This window comes from Hermetia illucens, chromosome 3 (assembly GCF_905115235.1).
Source record: "Hermetia illucens chromosome 3, iHerIll2.2.curated.20191125, whole genome shotgun sequence".
Classification (NCBI taxonomy): Eukaryota; Metazoa; Arthropoda; class Insecta; order Diptera; family Stratiomyidae; genus Hermetia; species Hermetia illucens.
Window position 1 is genome coordinate 32,170,067 of NC_051851.1, and position 20,776 is coordinate 32,190,842.

The 20,776-nt window shown below is 42.3% G+C and overlaps 1 protein-coding gene across 2 annotated transcripts in view; it reads right to left on the minus strand.

Moving 5' to 3' along the window:
- LOC119650850 (adenylosuccinate synthetase) overlaps positions 1–20,776 on the minus strand; it is a 54,446-nt gene that overhangs the window by 1,380 nt on the left and 32,290 nt on the right. For both annotated transcript variants that reach the window (XM_038053997.1, XM_038053996.1), the window contains exons 3-6: positions 881–1,160; positions 748–822; positions 393–678; positions 142–326 (exon numbers count right to left, since the gene is read on the minus strand). In XM_038053997.1, the coding sequence (XP_037909925.1) occupies positions 142–326; positions 393–678; positions 748–822; positions 881–1,160 (826 nt within the window). The remainder of the gene's footprint in view (positions 1–141; positions 327–392; positions 679–747; positions 823–880; positions 1,161–20,776) is intronic.

A 20,776-nucleotide genomic window follows, 5' to 3' on the forward strand; every position in this document is an offset into this window, starting at 1 on the left:
TATGATTTGTGCTCAACAGAATGAATCAAAGTATATGGTGGGCTAATAGTCGCTACGAGTGACGATGTTACCCTACCTTACTTAGTAGTATAAATACCCGACAACATGCATTAGAAAGATAACAAAGTAATATGAACTCACCCAACCGCCACCTCAATTTCAGGCAGTGTATCAAGGATGTCTAACTTAGTAAGGCAAATGGCTGTATAGCCATTAACAAGGGAAGTATACTTCAGGAGTGGGATGTCAAGCCAGCCACAACGGCGCTTCCGCTTCGTAGTAACTCCAATCTCACCACCGCGTTCTTGCAACATGTCGCCGATTGCCTGCATTTCATAAAAATATCATTTACAAATAGTTCAAACAAATATCATGTTTCTCATGTATATTACATTCTTTTGTTCAGTCGGGAATGGTCCGTCTCCGACACGTGTCGTGTAGGCTTTCACAACACCAATCACTTCGCCAATAGCTTGAGGTGGAATACCAAGTCCGGTAAGTACACCACCAATACTGCAATTACTGCTTGTCACATAAGGATATGTGCCAAAATCAATGTCCAACATTGCTGCGTTGGCGCCTTCAACAAGGATCTTCTTATTGTGATTTAGTGCGGAGTGGAGATAACGAATGGTGTCCTTAACATATGGGCGGAGTTTTTCTGCATAGCCTCGATACCTGCTCGAAAAAAAAATATAAATAAATAAATAACCTAAAAGCTTATGAAACCTTCGCGTTGTCCCTTACCGTTCTAATTCGCTTTCAACGTTCACTTGAACGCTTGGAAATAGCCTCTGGTAAGTTGCGACAATAGAAAGGAACCTGGAAATTACCAATTATGAATTAATTCGAACAAAAATTTTAAAAATCCGAAACTTACTTTTCTTTGAACAGATTAAAGTCGCCCAATAGATCACCAACTCGAATGCCATTACGAGTGGCCTTGCTCGAGTATGCTGGACCAATACCCTTCTTAGTTGTTCCAAGTGATTTTCCGCCCTTTTCAGCCTCTTGCATGCCATCAACTTGCTGATGGAAGTCAAATACCAAATGAGCACGATCTGAGATGATCAAACGATTTTGGTAGTCGTGTAAACCTTTAGCCGCATTCTTTTCCAACTCATCGAATAGACCAGGTAAATGGATAACAACACCGTTGCCTGAAATAAAATAGAGAAATTGGTTATGGATAATTTTCTTCTATTTGCTAGCTCTAATATGTCAAAGGGTCAAAGGGTAGTCTAGGTCCCAGGGCGAAACGTGGATTGGTACCCACGATGGAGCATAAAACCTGGGAAACGCCTGCTGAAACAACAAAAACAGCTCTACTACCAAACCCTATCTCTACCTCTACGTGGTGATCGCTGGGAGCTCTTTCTTTATGAAAAACTGCAGACGGAGAAGGATGAAGGCGAGCCTTCCGCGCCTAAAAACGGAATAAAATGTACCAACTGGTCCTCCAGGTTGGGGTTGGGTAGGGCTGATAACCCTACACGGAAAACCGATGTTGATGTTACGAAGTCACGAAAGGAGCCTCGGACAGGATGGATCTTACAACGACGAACTCGTCAACGACAACGGATTAACGATTTGCGCATCTTCTCATGGAATGTGCGCTCCCTGTACAGACCGAATGCTGCTGAGCAGCTAACCGATACTCTGTCCCAATATAAGGCTGATGTAACAGAGTTGCAAGAGATGCAATGGACAGCGACCAGTTTCCTGCAGAAGAGCCGTTACACCATATATTATAGCGGCTATTCAGTAAACCATATGCTCGGAGTAGGTTTCTTAGCCAGCCAAAAAAATGAAACCTGCTGTTATCGGCTTTGAAAATACAAGCGAAAGCCTATGCACTTTGTGTTTGTGAGGCAAGTTTAGAAATATAAGCCTCATAAACGTCCACGCCCCTACAGGAGAGACTGCAAAATTGGAGAAGGCTACCTTCTACGAGGCAGTTAAGCGGACCCTCGAAGCGGTTCACAAACATACGTGGGCCTCTTCAGACGGGAACACTTTCAACCAAATCAATTGTGTGTGCTGATTGAACGCCGCCACCTCTCAGCCTTGATGAATATCAGAACATTTAGGGGGGCCAATATAGACTCGGACCACTATCTCGTTGGCATGGTGCTCCGAGTTCGAATTACGACAATCTATAAGAGGGAAATGGATGCTGCAATAACCGCAGTCAACAGAGGTCCTGGAGATGAAGCATCAACAAATGATCTTCACAATCATCTGAAGAACGTTATCATTGATACGGCCACAAACATACTTGGCCCCAGCCGCAAAAAAAGTCGGAACGGCTGGTTTGATAAAGAATGTAATGCCTACGGAACGGAAGGATGCTCATACCGGATAATGTTGCATTTTCAAAGAAAGAGGGCACGCGCCAAGACTTATCACGAACTCCGTCGAGCGGAGAAGCGAATTCACAGACAGAAAAAGGAAGCCTGGGAGAACCAACAAGTCTGTGAACTAGAAAAGTACAGCCTTATACACCTCGATGATCATCCTGCCGAGACAAAGAGGGAAATCTGATTTCCGATAGAATGCGATGGGCTGAGTACTTTCATGAGCTACTGAACAACCAGAACATCGGTCATACTGCCACCACCAAGTATAGGAGAGACAGTCCATGCAATTCATTGGCTTAAAAATCATAAGCCAGGAGCCGATGGAAGTACAGCCGAATTGCTTAAATATGGAGGCGACTAGTTACACAGTGGTTCATCAACTTGTGCTCAAGATATGGGACAGCGAATCAATGCCTGACGATTGGCAACGAGGTATTATCCGTCTTATACATAAAAAGGGAGATATCAAACAGTGCAGCAATTATAGAGGTATCACATTGCTGAGTATCATCTATAAAACATTCTCCTCTATCGTGCTAGGTAGGATAGCCCCATACGCTCGGAACATCATTGGCCCATACCAAAGAAGCTTCATTCCAGGCAAATCAGCAACAGATCAGATTTTCTCTCTGCGGCAAGCGATGGAAAAACTGTTGGAATATGGACAACAGTTGCACTATCTATTCATCGACTTTAAGGCTGCCTATGATAGCATAGTCAGGGTAAAACTGTACAAGGCAATGAGATAATTCGGTATCCCGACGAAGTTGATAAGACTGACTAGGTTGACCCTGACCAATGTGCGAGGCCAGATAAAAGCAGCAGGATCACTCTCAAGACCATTCGACATCAACAACGGTCTACGACAAGGGGATGACCTATCATGCGTCCTCTTCAACCTGGCCCTGGAGATGCCCGCGATGCCAATGTAAATCGAGAGGCACCATCCTCTTCAAGTCCACCCAATTACTGACCTACGCTGACGATATCGACATCATGGGAAGAACAACCCGATATGTACAGTCTACCTTCAATCAGATCGAGCAGGCGGCGCAAGATCTTGGGCTGCACGAAGTACATGGTGGCAACGTCGGTGCAAAAACCAAAAGAACGAACAACATCGAATCGCACTGGTCAAACGAAAACAATGAAGATAGGAGAGTACAACTATGAGACCGTCGAAAATTTCTCCTATCTAGGGTCGAAAATCACAAGCGATAATAGCTACGATGATGAAATCCGCGCACGGTTTTTGTCAGCCAACAGAGCCTATTTCAGCTTACAAAAACTGTTCCGCTCGAAACGTCTCACCATAGAGTTATGTATTCCTCGAAAAACTGGGTTCTTAGCGAGAAAAATTGCAAACTCTTAGCCGCATTCGAGAGAAGAATCCTCCGAAGAATTTTTGGCCCCCTACTTGAGGATGGAAGATTCCGTAGTCTACATAACGACGAAATCTATGAGCGATACCACGACCGTCTGATTGTGGATAAAATCCGGCTCAATAGGTCACGGTGGGCGGGTCACTTAATTCGTATGGATGAGGATGATCCAGCCCGGAAAGTCTATAAAGGCAATATCTATGGTAGAAAAAGAAGACGAGGCAGACCCTGCCCGAGGTGGAGCGACGACGTAGGTTAGGACGCCAGACAGCTTTTGGGGATATCGAATTGGTGGACCTCGACGCAAAACCGGGATATCTGGAGTTCTTTATTAAGACAGGTCTAGACCGGATACCGGTTCTTGCGCCGTTGATGATGATGATGAAGACACATACTTCATTGATCTTATCGGACGCTATTTTATCTTCATGGCATGTCAAAGCTGCGATCAATATGCTGACATCATGACAGTGTTGTAGTTCGTTCTCATTTCAACAAAAAACAATTAACCGAGAATTGCCTTTGTTATTATTATTTCTCCATAAACCCATATCTGTTAACGTTAAAATATAAACCAAGTTGTACAACTAACATCTGAGTTTATATTTACAAACATTACAATCCAGTTGTACCAGCCCGCCTGCAACCACAATCTTATATAGACTGCATTGCACAACTTCCACTTAAATTTTGTTATTGAAATTTTCAATGTCATTGTCCCAAGTCGTGGTAACATGAAATATGCAATTGTTTAAGGTATCCTGCAATGACAGGATTTGTTCTCTCAGACTTCAGTTCAATTGAAATAAAGAAAAAGTCCCTTAGCATGATGTCTCCTATTTCATTAGAATATTCATGAAAATATTCACAAAATAAAGAAAACAATTCAAAAAGCCACAGGAGTCCATGTACCAGTCTCCAGTAATGGAAGCCTTAAACCTTCCTAATGAAATCATGTGAAAGACCATAAATAACATTGACCTTGATTGTTTTGTTGTTGGCAGCATGATACGTTCAATGTGACAGTAATTTTGTTCAAGGGAATTGTTCTCCTTTGCATGTAATTTGATGGCGTTTAAGACATACTTTCTGTGAAATGAAGACGAATTCACTGAAACAGAAAATTATGAAGTACCACCGCGTACTAGCTATCGTAGTTGCATGTTATCAATGCTTGCTTTTCTTGTCTCAGGAATGAGTTAATATTGATGTTTATCACATGAAAGTTTCTAACCTTTGGCTGAAATTACGATGAAGCAATTTCAGTAATTAATGCTGGAGTTTGTTTATTTATGAATTGAGTGATTGATGTTGAAAGATAATTATGATGGGGAAGTACATAAAAGTTGTAAATCAAAAGTATGAGGTCTATTCCATAGCCATTTATGGAAATGGACTTGAAGCATGATGTCAACAGGTTTTATTAGCTCCAAATTCGGATAGAAATATTCCACTGATTCACCACACTTTAATTTACATAACGCTCCAGTAGGATCAAAAACATTCTTCAATTGAGTCATCCCAAAACAGATGTCCAACATTAATATTAATCTAAAACAAACCATCAATCTTTTAATTGTTTGAATTTACGAGTATATCCATCATTGTTTGAATATATCTGTTGCCTTACATCATTTTTTTCGATTGTGATGATTTCATAAAAATCCTATTAGATACTTTGTTATATCATGTGCTGTGTATAATTGGAATATATTGTTTTGATGTTATTTTAGATTATTTTTCATAATATACTCGCAAATATTTATATATTTTCAGTCACACTCCAAATCATTGCTTGATTTTCCGCTTCGCGTACGTTTCATTTTGAATGGAGCAAAATAAAGTCTTAGTTCATTATCAATGAATCGACATTTCTTTATTAGTCACTGCCATGAACATTGTAAAGTACATTAAACAGCAATAAAGTTACAGAACGGAATGTTATGTCATCATGCGATACTCATCGAATGATTCTAGCGATATTCCGTAGCTTTCTAAATTACCGGAACACTTAAATACATGACGCTTGCGTGTAATACTTTACTTCATTGATATTTTGCGGGTTGAGGTCAAGATTGTTTTCGTCTAAGAATCGCTTATCACTGTAAACCAGGAAATAAAAGTCACATTTATTAGTCACTGTAGACCAGTAGTCTGAAGAATAAACGAAATCGACAGATATTTATGGGTGGTAATATGCGATTTAGAGTGTGTCCTTCAAAGGGAAGATGATACGGCGGAGTATTAAGGGGGTCATCCCGTGTGAAGGCCGTTTTTTTCGCCCTTTTTTGAAAAATTATTTTGAAGGACTGGATAAAGATAGAAACGTGATTTTTTCAGCATATGTTTATTGATATCTCTAGTATATGTGATAAATTTTTCAGCTTGATTTCGTACCTAATTTTTGGAATAGGTGTTAATTTATGCACCCATCTCCAAAAAAAGGTGTTTTTCTGCTGCCACGCTGGAGGGCGCTGTGTTCATCTGAGGAAAAAAAACTAAACGGCATTTTAATGTGGACAATATTCCACGGTCCGCAAACTAGGATAATTAGAAAATATTAAAAGGTAAATTTTTGGTGGGCTTTTAAACTTAATTTTTTGGATTTTGGTGTTTTTTTACGACTTTTTTTATGAATAAAAAAAAACTACCCGTCCGATTGCAGTTATCCTAGTTTGCGGACCGTAGAAATATGTACTAAAGAAGCCGTGAAAATTTCAAAGAATTTGGTTGGATCGATTTTGAGCTATGGTGGCAGCCGATTTTCAAGATGCAGTTTCGAGAAAAACGCATTTGAAAATTTAAATGTGATTATCAACAGTAAAATTTTAGCTCACCATTAATCTGCTATACCTGGTCCATAGAGAGCACCCTCCGCTTCTTCAAAAAAGTCTTGTAAGGCCGATTGTTGCTCTCTAGTGTCAATTGTGGCTCTTTTAGCGAGGTCAGTCGATCGTCGTTCGGACCGCCAAACTCGCGCTTCATTACGGCGGTCGGGATAAACCTGACATATGTGACCAACTTGACATCCCATTGTCACTAGGATTTTGAGAATGCCATTGAATCCTTCATTGAGAATAATTACAGCCAGGAAAGTGGCTATTTCTGTGACCTTGGCCCCAGAATGAAGGTGTTTAGGAGCGAAAGTTCAGATCAATGCATTTAACGACTCATTGTTATTCTGGGTCTCTGCTCCTAAACATCTGCTCAAGAGATCATCTCGTGACAAATCTTCGTAGATTGGTTTGATGACTGTTTAAACTTCTTCAGTTAAAGGTGCCTTCTCGTGGTGAAAACTATCCAGTTCTCCTTTAGCTTCCGCTTTGCGCCATTTGCACCAATTGTCCTCGCCTGCTGGACAATTTTGATGCTGAGGATTTTCGTCTGTAGAACATTTATGGAAGAAAGTTTCCCAAATTTCTTGCTTCATTCCTTCTATCGAATTTGCATGTCGACGAATAGCTAGCCCAGAAAATGTAGTTAGGTCCTTATCAGTAAGTTTTGCAGCCCCTTTTCCACCAATGCCTTTGTGATTCTTCTTTGCATTTCTAAGCCGCGTTCCCATTCTTTTCTCGACATGTCCTACGTATTCCTTTTTTACTACTACGTATATTTTATTATTTGCAGAAATTGGCAGAAATACCGGAGAAAACTCCAGCAAAATCCAATATACAATATACAAAACTTCTCGCAATTGGAATATCCCATGTTCATGCTTGCTAAAAGTTTCTTTGCTGATGTTGATGCGAAGTCCTTTTTCTACTCTGATAACTACTGGGTTGTTATAAAGGAGGAGGAACCTCAGATAAACAGCCAGCCCGTACTACTCCGCATAAACGAGGAGTGCCTGGAGGCACTGAAAAAGGCCGATTACAAAGTGTGGTTCGGAGTCAGGTATGCCAAAGTAAAAGTGTTCCGCTCCGCAAAACCGGACGACGACCTTGACCCAATCGACGCCGCCAACGAGCTGTTGGAGGAGATGACGATCGACGGTCCGACGGGGGCTGTCGAACCCCCCACGAAAGCAGATCATGCTGAGGGTAACGCAGATAAATCTGCAGCACTCGAAGTGTGCCTCGGCTAATCTGCTCGTCTTCCTCTTAGAGGAAGACATCGACATCGCATTAATACAGGAGCCCTGGGTCGGAAGTGACCGAACCATCAAAGGGCTCCAAAACAAATATTTTAATCTATTCCACAGCACAGGAGACGCTGATCAGGCTAAACCTAGAGCATGTATTCTTGCGAGGAAGAGTCTGCACGCTTTTCTGTGCCCGGACCTGAGTTCCAGTGACCTAGTTGTGGTCAAGCTGGAGCAGGTGGGGGCAGAGAACGTGTATATTTCCTCGGCGTACATGGCTCACGACCGATCAGCTCCGCCACAAGAACTACAACATCTGATGAACACCATAACACCAAAGAAAGCCAACCTGCTGATAGGCTGCGACGCAAATGCAAGGCATACGCTTTGGGGCAGCTCTGAAATCAACGAAAGGGGTGAGTCATTCTTTGATTTTATTATTACTTCAAATTTATCGGTGTGTAACAGGGGCAGTACACCAACCTTTCATTTCCCCTGCTCGGAGAACTGTGACGGTTGGGAAGAGGTCCTTGATATCACCCTAATAACCGACAACGGGATTCTTAGGGTGGAGGACTGGAGAGTGTCTGACCAGAGATCCTTCTCTGACCACAGTTGGATACTCTTCAGTCTAGATCTCGCCGCAGAGGTCCCCAAGCCCTTTAGAGACCCCAGGAGGATCGACTGGAGAAAGTTTGGTCAGGTAATTAAGAACAAACTCTCCGGTGCGCAAATTGGTAGGATTGGCACGACAGACGAACTGGAGTCAAAGGTCTCTGGAGAAGGCTTTTGATACCGCCTTCAAAGTCTCGTGCCCTGCTAAGTACAGCAAAAAGACCCTGCCACCGTGGTGGAACGAAGATCTCTCTAGTCTCAGGAAGTTGACCAGAGAAATCTTCAACATCTGCTACAGGCAAAAATACTGGCAGCCATACAAGGACTGCCTAAAGAAGTACAAGTCGGCCATCAGGACCGCCAAGAGGCGGTCTTGGCTAGACTATTGTCAGAACATTGAAAGCACTAGTGAATCCGCGAGGCTCAATAAGATTCTGTCCAAGGAACATAAGAGTCCATCCTTCCTTAAAAAGTCGGAAGGCTCCTGGACGGAATCTTCTAGTGAAACCTTGGAGCTGCTGGTGCAAACGCACTTTCCCTCCAGCGAGGAGGACTGTGAGTCAGAACCTCGCTTGGAGGGTTTGCGGCAACCCCAGCTGTGCGAGACTATCAAATCGGTAATTACCGGGGATAGGATCGGCTGGGCTATAAACAGCTTCTCCGCATACAAATCTCCGGGCCCAGATGGCATAATGCCAGTCATGCTACAGAAGCAGCAGGAAAGGGTTGTGCCGTGGCTCGTTGAGATTTACCGGAGCTGCATCACTTTAGGATACGTACCGCAGTCCTGGAGGCGCGCACGGGTGGTTTTCATACCGAAAGCGGGCAGGCGCGGTCATGAGTCCGCGAAGGACTTTCGACCAATCAGCCTGACCTCTTTCGTGCTGAAGACCCTAGAACGCGTCCTGGACATTCACTTAAGGACGATTATGGAGAGAACGCCTTTCTCCAAGTCCCAGCATGCCTACCTCAAAGGAAAATCCACAGAAACCGCCCTCCACGAGGTAATTGGCACGGTTGAGCGGTCGCTGCAGTACAAGCAGTATACCCTTGCTGCCTTCTTGGATATAGAAGGAGCCTTCAACAACGTCAGTACCAACGCCATCAAGGAAGCCTTGACCGGTATTGGATTGGAGGGGTATCTCACGCATTGGATTATATCCATGCTGAGTACCAGGATAATCCAATCCGATCTGGGAGGCAACCACTTGACCAGAGCTGTGAACAGAGGCACGCCCCAGGGTGGTGCTATCTCACCGGTGCTCTGGTTAATAGTAATGGACAAAATTTTACGTACATTAGACAGCAGCGGGGTGAAGGTGGTGGCGTATGCCGACGACTTGGTGATACTAGTATCTGGGATGTTTCTGTCCATTATGAGCGACATTATGGAAGGAGCGTTGCGAAAGGTGTGCCTGTGGGCCGCAAGATGCGGACTCAGCATAAACCCAACCAAAACGCAACTGATGCTATTCACCACCAAGACAAGGATACCTGAATTCCATCTACCACGGCTGAATGAACAAAGATTGGTTCTTTCCTCTAATGTGAAGTATTTGGATGTAATCCTGGATCCTAAGCTAAATTGGAGGTTGAACATAGAACTGAGGGTTAAGAAGGCCTGTATAGCCTTCTATGCCTGTAAGAGAACCTTTGCCAGGAAATGGGGTCTCCAGCCGAGGATGGTTCTCTGGATGTACACCGCTGTAGTGCGTCCGATCCTGACGTACGGATCTATTGTATGGTGGCAGGCTTTGAAGAAGAAATACAATAGAACGAAGCTTAATAGGATTCAAAGAACCGCGTGTGCAGGTGCTACGGGGGCTCTGAAGTCTTGCCCGGCAGATGCTCTCAATGTACTCCTGCATCTCCTCCCCCTTGACCTCCACATCAAATATGTTGCAGCGTGCAGTGCCGTAAGACTGCGTGAGTCCGGATGCTGGGCAGCGAAGTCCTATGGCCACAGCAACATTCTAGATGAAATACCTCGAGAAATCTGGGCATCCCCCACGGACTATGTCACACGCAAGCTGAACTTCACGAGAAACTTTGCTGTGGACCTTCCAACCAGGGCAAAGTGGAAGACCGGCGGCGTGTTGCAAGACTATGACACGGTATTCTTTACGGACGGATCAAAGATGGCCTATGGAGTCGGCGCGGGGGTTTTCTCGAATACACACGGTGTATCCAAGTCGTATGGTCTCCCAGGTTTCACCAGTGTATTCCAGGCGGAAGTACTGGCGATATTGGAAGTCTGTCGATGGCTGGAGCGTGATTCGAGTCCCAAGCGTAACATAGCCATTCTGACCGACAGCCAAGCGGCCATCAAGGCCTTGTACTCAACTACGACATCTTCCCGGTTGGTGGGGCAGTGCAGAGACACGCTCAACCATCTGGGCGGCACGCTCAAGATCACTCTCCTCTGGGTTCCCGGGCATAGGAACATAGAAGGGAATGAGCGGGCTGACGGATTGGCCAGGCAAGGCTCTGCTCTTGGCAGTCCCTCGGGGAACACAGTCGGTGTTCCGCTGGCGGCTGTCGGGGGCCGAGTCTACTCGCACTACCTAGCAGCCGCGGGCCTGAGATGGCGAAGGCTTACAAGCTGTGCCAAATCAAGGAGAATTTGGCCCGCTTATAACATAGCCCGATCACGAGAGCTCCTGTGCCAGACGCGTGCAAATGCATTCAAGATTACGGCGGTCTGCACGGGGCACTGGCCCATAGGGGACCATGCCGCTAGGCTCGGCTTACCCTACAACTCGCATTGCCGAAGCTGCGGAGAAGGAAGGGAAACCCTCATGCACTTTCTCTGCGATTGCCCGGCTCTAGCTCGAGTCAGGCTGCGGACACTGGGTAAACCATTCTTTGGGGACCTCGGTGAGATTTCTAGTTACAGGGTCGGAGAGCTGCTTTCCTTCGTGAATGCTACGGGCTGGCTCTGAGGATCCGAGCCAGCTGGACTCCGCTTCCCTGTTCCTATAACAACAGTCACGGTCTTGGGAGTTTGTGGCATCAAAACGGCGCACCAAAGCGCTAATTGGGCTCCTCGGAGCGGCCACTGATACCTACCTACCTACCCTGATAACTATCGATTCCCATGAAATACTCGTTTTTTAGTGCGAACATGACGTTAAAGCGATCTCCCTTCGTACGATCCATTTAAAAAAATCACTGAACACACAAACAGCACAATACTTACAACAAAATATAACTGAGTATAACTTGAACGCCTTTCAGTGCTCACTCTAGACTGGATTATCCTTTTTATTCCAAACAGCCAATAAGTTTAGACAATTGATTGGTTTTTCATCTTTTTATATTTATACCTGTGTTCAAATTAATAAGGCTCAGGTAAAAAACTAACAGGTAAAAAAAGATTCGATGCTCTTTCTCATCGAGTACTCTAGCCGCGGCTGCAAACTCCTTACCTGTTTAACCCTGTAATTTCTGAAGGACTCGGAATATCGGAAAATCCCATTGCCCACATATTCTCCACTATATATAGATACAATTCATGCAAAAAAAAAAAAATCGATTTCTCCAACCCGACACACGGGATGACCCCCTTAAGCTTCAGGTATAGAAGGTTTTGTGTTTCCCTATGTGAGGAGCATAACGCAGTTCTCCATTGGTTGATAGCATTGGCTCAAGATATTTATATCGCTCAGTTCTGCCAATGGCAGTAACCTGCTCAGAACTGAGCTATTTAAATATCTCCGGTCAATGCTATCAACCAATGGGAAACTGCGTAACGAAATTGCTTTACGCAATTATGCAACCTGGTTGAAGTATCAGCGAACGACTCAAATCAAAAATTTACCGCAATGTCGTCCGTTTTCCGCTCTCTATAGTTCTGAGTATTAGTCGAATATAAAAAAGACAATGAACGGCGTGTTGCGGTAATGGGGGCTAAGATGTTGCATTGGACTAGTGGCGTGACACGTTTTGATCACATCCGAAATGAAAACTGCGAGTGAGGCGTTTTCAATGGTGTGGTCACGTAATTCGCGCTAACGAGAATTCGCTTACCAATATTGGTCTAAACATCGAAGTCAATGGTAAAGGACCAAAAGGCCGACCGAAACAACGGTGGCTTGATACGCTGGATGAAGATTGAAAATCCTCGCGATTACATCTAGATCAGGCATTTGATAAAATAAAATAGCGAAACCGATCACGACGAGCCGACTCCTCTTGTGAACGGGATAAAGGCTGAAGAAGATTTGAGGAGCGACGAGTACATGACAGCTGCAATTCCACTCTGAGTTCAATATTGTTAGCAAAAGCGAAGAATTTAACCTACATCGGATATAAACAAGTCGGGAAACTGGAAACTAGAGGCTTCAGGTATGAAAGGTTTTGTGTATTTCTTTTATAAAGAGATTTGAGTGTGCACTTGCCCCATTAGTATGTAGCAGGTAATATATGCATATATTATGTGAAAATATCCACTTTCAAGTGATATTGACATTCAAAGTCTGGAATTTGCACAGAAGCGGCAGCTTGGACCTATTATAACTTTGTTAGTAATAGTGCGATTTACACCAAATTTGGTAGGATCATGATCTATGCTGTGGCCTACATTGCTGCAATTTCGTGATTCTAGAGTGAAGTTAAGGGGAGCTTCCTGCCTAACTAACTTTATTGAAAGAGATATCGGTATGGATGGTATTTCGGAGCCTAGGCACCATACAGTAGCAGCTTCTTGATTTTTTTCAGATTTGTCGGTTTGGTAGTTTCTGAGAATGGGTCCATTAAAGAAATGGTCATTTTCAACTCCCCGCACTCCTCACCTTTCCGAAAAATGTGAAAACTAAAACCGGCATCGAAAAGTACTAACCGAAACCTTTAATTTGATACTCCACATGACTATATTTAATGAAAAAGAATTTACACCCCCCTTAAATTCGACCGAAAAGGATGTAAATCACCATATGCGTGAGCTTAGGAGAAGTGGATTCTTCATGAATGGAATTTTAATATTTCACTCGAATGTCAATTATTCTCGTTAATTATGACGTCAGCATCCCATTTGTATGGCTTAGGATGCGATAAATTCGCAGGAAATTGATAAGTTTGAACTGCTATAACTTTGACACTAATAGTCGGATTTCCATAAAACTTGCCGTGTGTATGCACGAGACTGTTCTCTATGTTGGTAGTGAACTTACGGGGGTTTTCAGTCAATTTCTAAAAGTTGGTATACTATTAGCAAGTTTATTTGAGCAGATATCGAAGTGGGACATATTTTGAGGCCTAGATTTCATCTAAGTGCACTATCCTATCCTATCGTAGCTCCTTACTCACGCACGTAATTCACGTCAAAACTAATATCAGATTCGGAAAATACTAATTGAGACCTTTCATTTTATACCCCACATGACTATATTTAATGAAAAAATGTTTACACCCCCTCCCTCCCCTTTACATGCTTGGGGAGCCTCACTTTAAACTGCACGCAAATTTATGTCACTCATTGTATGCGTGGGGTTTCATAGTTCCCATATGTCCACCAAATTTCGTTAGGATCGGTTTAGCCGTTTTGGAGAAAAGTGCATGTGACAGGCAGACAGACAGACAGTGAAGTTTAAGATACAGGCGTGTGGGTCCTCTCAAACAATGAATGTCTTGACGTCCTGAAACTGAATTATGTCCTTACTTTTCCTCGATCTGGTTACGAAGAAAGTGTTTCCGCTGTGATTTCTGTATTAGAGTTCTTAGTCACATAGTGGCATGTGCAGCAGATTAAACAGTATCTGTCTGTATACGGCTATCCGCGGGAACTAAAAACTGCTTTCTTCTAACTTGTGGAATGTGTTTGATAATTGGAAATTTTCTTAAGACTTGGACGTAGAGGAAATAGTTTTTACAAAATGCCCATGGTTTTTAGACAATTTTCCTTCCTGATGAACACGTGACGTTATGGCAGGCTCGTTCAGAGACAGAGAGAGAGAAAGGGGTTGATTCCTCCCAAACTTTGAACTTGCTCAAAGGGCCTGGAAATCGAGACTTCAATAAAATTAAATTGATTTTGAAATTGTAAGGAATCATGAATAATTTTTACCTACGGAAGAATTGCCATGCATTTCGGCAAAGTTACATGCTTCATCGCAACAAATGGGGGAGTACTGAAACTTCCTGTATAATTGAAAAAGTTTGAAAACATCGAATTGGAAGGACTGTTGGATGGAGATTCGTGCCAACCTCAAGAACTTGCGGAATCATTAGAAGTGGCATAACCAACCATTTCTGTACATTTAAAAGTATTGGGAATGATCCAAATCCCGTGATTGCCAGAGGGTATTCGAGATGATATTGTTAATCGAGCTCGGAGCACCACGCCACCGAAATAGTAGTCCGCGTCCGAGGATTGTCAGTCGCTCCTTTGACATCTATGATCTAGCAGTTCGAGTTCTGAAGTGTGGGGCGTCTTGGCTTGGCGGCGCTCTTGTGCCGATGCAACCGCAATTGCTCATACGAGAGTCAGTGCGAGTACGCACGATTTCAAATTGTGTTACCCTTGAGCATGAGCGAGATGTAACGAAAGTCCGATCAGCTGTATTTGACATGCTAGTAGTACTGTAGTAGCAGTAATACCAGAAGAACAAAAGCTCATCGATCTCTCTCTTGCCAATACGATTTGACGAAAATTATGCCTTTTCCTTTTTTAACGTCTCTGATGTGTATAGATAAGCTTCTGCAGCACATTCGCAAATCGGGTCATTTTAGTGTGGGTACTGCCTATAGTAGATCTACTGTGGTTTCAAGTTTGAAGATGCCACGATTAGTATTTGTTTGGCTGCCATGAATAATGAACGTTTTCAGTCACGACTCCAGAAATGATCGCATATTAACTGAAAATTTGGACATGAGATAGCTGTGCGAAAAATGTGTGTTTCAATTGAGTGAGTGAGCGAAGTTTCATAGGAACAAAACAGCTTTTGCGCCATTTCATAACCATAGATCGAATATGAGTGACACCCCAGACAAAAGAACAGTCAAAACAATGGACTCAAAAAGAAAAATCGACTCCGAAGAAAGCGAAGGCCGTTTCATTTGCAAGCAAAGTCATGGCGTCCGTTCTTGGCACTGCCTATCTTGATGGTGGAAAAACAATCAACGGTGGGTATTATGTGAAATTATTGCAAAGTTTGACCGAAGAAATCAAGCAAAAACGTGGGCATTTGGTTGAGAAGGAAGTGTTGTTTCATCAGGACCATGCATACAAATCCGTTATGGCAATGGCCAAAATTAATGAATTTAGCCTACTCGGATTATTTTTTTTCCAAAACTTGAAAAAATGATCAATGATCAAAGATTTTCCAATGATGAAGAGAAAAGATGTCGATAATTAACGGCTATTTTGAAAAGCAAGTCAGCTCGTATTATAAAAAGGGCATCGAACTTATTGAACATCGGTAGGAAAAGTGTATAGAGCTGAAAGGAGCTATCGGGGAGGAGTCCCTTGGTGAACTTGGTGAATACGAAAATACTCACATCGACCCACTGAAACGTGAATCTGAAAGTGAGAACTGCGAATCGAAAATGGCTAAAGTCTCAATCAACACTTGTTGGCGAATCTCTATGTTGGTTTTGAATTTAGAGAAAAAAAATAAATTTGAAACAATTTCTTTTTGGTGAAAAAAATTAAACCGCATTAAAATCGCTTTGGCGTCTCTCCGTCTCAAATACTTTATTCGCAATTCAAGACTTCGAAATACCACAGGTTATATTTGCATATTAAGTTATTTTGGAAATGTAACGGTAAATCCTTTTACACCCATTCTAGAAGTAGAAAATTCGCTAATATAGGTAATAATAGGGAGAACAATTCTGGAAAGTTTGGTGGAAATCGTGCCGTTAATAACAAAATTGGAGTAGGTCAAATTACGTACAAATCAAAAATCTTTTCACAAAAAATCCACAAAACCCCCATATCTGAAGCTTATGGTTTCCGGCTTGTTATTGTTGTAAATAAAAAAAACATAATTGGGAACTCACGAACTTTTTACGAAGTGTCAAAGTTCTGTGGGAATTTAAAAGCTAGCTAGTAAACGTAGCATTCACAAAAAATTAGTCATATAAATTTTGCTAGAAAGTCCCACAAAATAATAGGTGAACGCCTTTTCACAAAAAAATTTCTAATGCATGATAAAACGAATGAAAGTGAAAATACTTCTTTCTTCTTTATTTTCCTTTTCTTTTCTTTTTTAAGCAGAAATATCTGTTTGTTTCATATTTACTGAAAACCAATGAATAAATGGCAAGTATCACCACTTATTACTAAAGATACACCTTAATCGTAAAGGAATTGTGTACAAAATTTACGATATCAAAAGCTCGTGACTTTTTCATTTGATTGATAAATGATATTCTGCTTCTGAGATACACATTATATAAATTGATTCTGAGGAATTTCATCGACAATAAAAATAATTCTCATGAATAAATTTTTAATCTGAAGATTGGACTTTTTATTGAGCAAAATAAAACATATCGACTACTCCGTCTAACTCGTTATGTGTAGAAATAGAATGTTTATAGTGGATTGCTACCGTAATAACTAATGTAGTAGAGTTTTCTTGAAAAATATCTAGAGATAGAAACACAACAGATACAAAATAAAAACTCGTTGAAAAAAAATTTCCAAAGTCCATGTTTTCATATTTTTGTTTGCATCGAATATGAGGGAGCGAATTTAAGCACGTACATGTATACTTGCATGTCTACTTAGAAATTGAAAGGAGTCTTTTTTGCAGTATTTGCAGAGACCACGAATAATAGCTCTGTTAGAATGGCTAAGTGGAATGGAGACTGTAGATGAAGGGGGCGGAGGTGTGCTGACTTTTTTGACCATGCTGTTTTATTTTTGTCCCAACAATTGAATTGTGTGCCAGCAAAGCCAAGCTGGTTATTCGCGTATTGAAATTTCGCTGGTTTGAAGACATTGACCTAGGAATAGAATAGATATTTTTCTCGTTCGGCTAACATTCACCTTGAAATATAAATTTCGTTACATGAGAATGAGATTAACTTGATTTGTTTTACTCTTATAAATATTTCTAGAGGATGATGTGGCAAGAAAGTGGTTCTGACTAGTAAGTAAGTACATGTTGAATATATTTTGCAAAAATTAGATAATATATGGTTGGGTATCCATTGTACATCCATGCAGTGGCTTGGACTAGCAATTTTGGGACAATAATCAAATTGCAAGATCGAATTTCAGGTTGTTTTCCATATGTACATATAAAAAAACAATCTCATTTATGAAATAAAAGTAGTTAAGCTCCAACTGGCGGTGAAAGGGTAGTATAGGTCCCAAGGGGAAACGTGGATTTCTACGCACGATGGAGCATAAAACCTGGGAAATGCCTGCTGAACCAACCACCAAACCCTATTTCCACCTCCACGTGGTGATCGCTGGGAGTTCTTTCTTTATGAAAAACTGCGGACGGAGAAGAATGAAGGCGAGTCTCCCGCGGCTAAAAACTGGACCAAATGTACCAATTGGTCCTCCAGGTTGGGAGCTGGGTAGGGCTGATAACCTTACATGGAAAACCGATGTTACGAAGCCACGAAAGGAGCCTCGGACAGGATGGATGTTACAACGACGAACCCAGCAACGATAACGGATTAACGATTTGCGCATTTTCTCATGGAACGTGCGCTCCCTGTACAGACCGAATGCTGCTGAGCAGCTAGCCGATATCCTGTCCCAATATAAGGCTGATGTAACTGTTACATCAGCCTTATATATTATATATTGCAAGGGATGCGATGGACAGCGACCGATTTCCTGAAGAAGATCCGCTACACCATATATTATAGCGGCCATCCAGTAAACCATGTGCTCGGAGTAGGTTTCTAAGGCAACCAAAAAATGAAACCTGCTGTTATCGGCTTTGAAAATATAAACGAAAGGGTATACACTCATAAACGTTCACGCCCCTACAGAGGATTCTGCAGAGTCGGAGAAGGATTCCTTCTACGAGGCAGCAGAAAGAACCCTCGAAGCCTGTCCCAAGTATGATATCAAAATCATACTTGGAGGTTTCAACAGCCAAGTAGGGAAGGATCCCGTATTCAGGCGATACGTCGGCTCCCTAAGGTTACATAGGGATACCAATGATAACGGATTGCACATTATTCAATTAGCAGTATCGCACGAAATGGTTGTTGGAAGTACCTGATTTGCGAGGAAAGCGGTTCACAAACATACGTGGGCCTCTCCAAACCAAACCAAACTTTCAACCAAATTGACCACGTGTTGATCGAACGCTGCCACCTCTCAGCCTTGATGAATGTCAAAACATATAGGGGGGCGAATATAGACTCAGCCCACTATCTCGTTGGCATGATGCTCCGAGCTCGAATTACGACACCACCTTCCCCTTCTACTCTCTACACCACCCCAATCCCCTTTGACAATCAGGTGAGAGTGAATACTGAAGCCATCCACAATACAGCCCTCCGCAACACCTAAAGGATCACCTGGAGAACGATCTGATTGATACGGCCACAAACAAGGCACAAGGCGCGAAAGTTTTACCAACAAGTCAACAGGATGAAGCCTTATACACCTCGATGCTCATCCTGCCGAGACAAAGAGGGAAATCTGATTTCCGACAGAATGGGCATATTGGAGCGATGGTTTGAGTATTTTGATGAACTTCTCAACAACCAAAATATCGATAGTTGGAAGTTCCCCAACGGAAGACGACGGACAAATGCTGTTATCACCAAGCATAGAAGAAACAGTCCGTGCAATTTATCGGCATAAAAACCAGAGGTCGCCGATGGAATAACAGCCGAATTAGTTAAATATGGAGGCGACTAACTGCACTAAGCGATTCATCAACTGATGCTCAAAGTATGGGACAGCGAATCAATGCCTGACGACTGACAACGAGGCATTATTTGTCTCATATATAAAAAGGGGATATCACACAGTGCAGCAATTATAGAGGTATCACGTTGCTGAGTACCATCTATAAGATATTCTCCTCTATCTTGCTGGGTCGTATAGCCCCATACGCCCAGAACATCATTGGCCCATACCAAAGAGACTTCACTCCAGGCAAATCAGCAACAGATCAGATTTTCTCTCTGCGGCAAGCGATGGAAAAACTGTTGTGATATGGCCATCAGTTGCACCATCTTTTCTTCGACTTTAAAGACTGTGTGAAACAAAACCTTATTGGAATCGAGTCGATGTCTGTCTGTCACATCCGATTTGAAACCGCGAAATTGATTGTCACGAAAATTGGTAAGAGCGTGTGATCTGTTGTTCTCTTTGCATACAGCAAGTGGCGTCATTTTGTGTTAAGTTTAAAGGGGGCTCCCCATACATGTGAATGGAGGGTACAGCATTTCTTTTCATAAAATGTGGCCATGTGGGGTATCAAACGAAAGGTAGTAGTACTTTTCGAAACTAGTCCCGTATTTGTTATCGGGTGAAACATAGGAGAGTGAGGACTCAAAATATGACCATAGAGAGATAGAAAAATGTGCGTTGAAGTTTTTTGGTCGTCTCCGGCCACTAAGGATGGTCTTTTGTCCAATCGCGTAAGTAATTACAATTGTTTACTTCATTTATCTTAATTTTTTAAAATTGCACGACACAGGGAATAGAAGACCACGTGCATTTTTGATAGAGTGGCGACTGACTTTTCCACCATTCGACGAATTTGGTGTAAAAGGGTTTGGAAAAACAGAACAGACAAGATCTCGCCAAATTCCGTAAAGTTCCCAAATATTCTCTTGACAATTTCTATTTCACAATTTTAATTGAAAATTGCTATAGAAAGAGATCAGTCCGACGAAACAGACGGATTGAATGAAATGAATTCAGGGCTATCCAAAAAATTGAATACGCGAACTGTTTCTCTATATAGAAACACGGGTGGGTGGGTGGTGTCAATCGAATAAAAATTCAATTTAGCCCAACTAACCCAAGGTCGCAACATTTCGTTTATCAGAAAACAAATTTTAGAAAGTTTAAGAGCAGACTAACTATGAAAACCTCCCCTTCGTCGTCGACCTAAGTGTTAAACCCCATTTCTCGGGGCACACAATTCACTTAATCAACGGCTAGTTGAGCCTTCAGCTTTTTACGTTAATCAATTTACCTTAAAGTCTTTGATTTTATTCGGATTCATTTCCATGACAGCAGAAAATTGATGGTCGCAGAATTCTGCTTTTTAAGAGATAATTTGTGAAATTAGACTTGCTGACTTTATTCCGATAATAACTTCAATGATTTGGTTGGCGCTTCTGAACGTAATCAGTAATCGTTTCAGTGTCATCACTCACTTTACATTGTCGCTATTATTTAT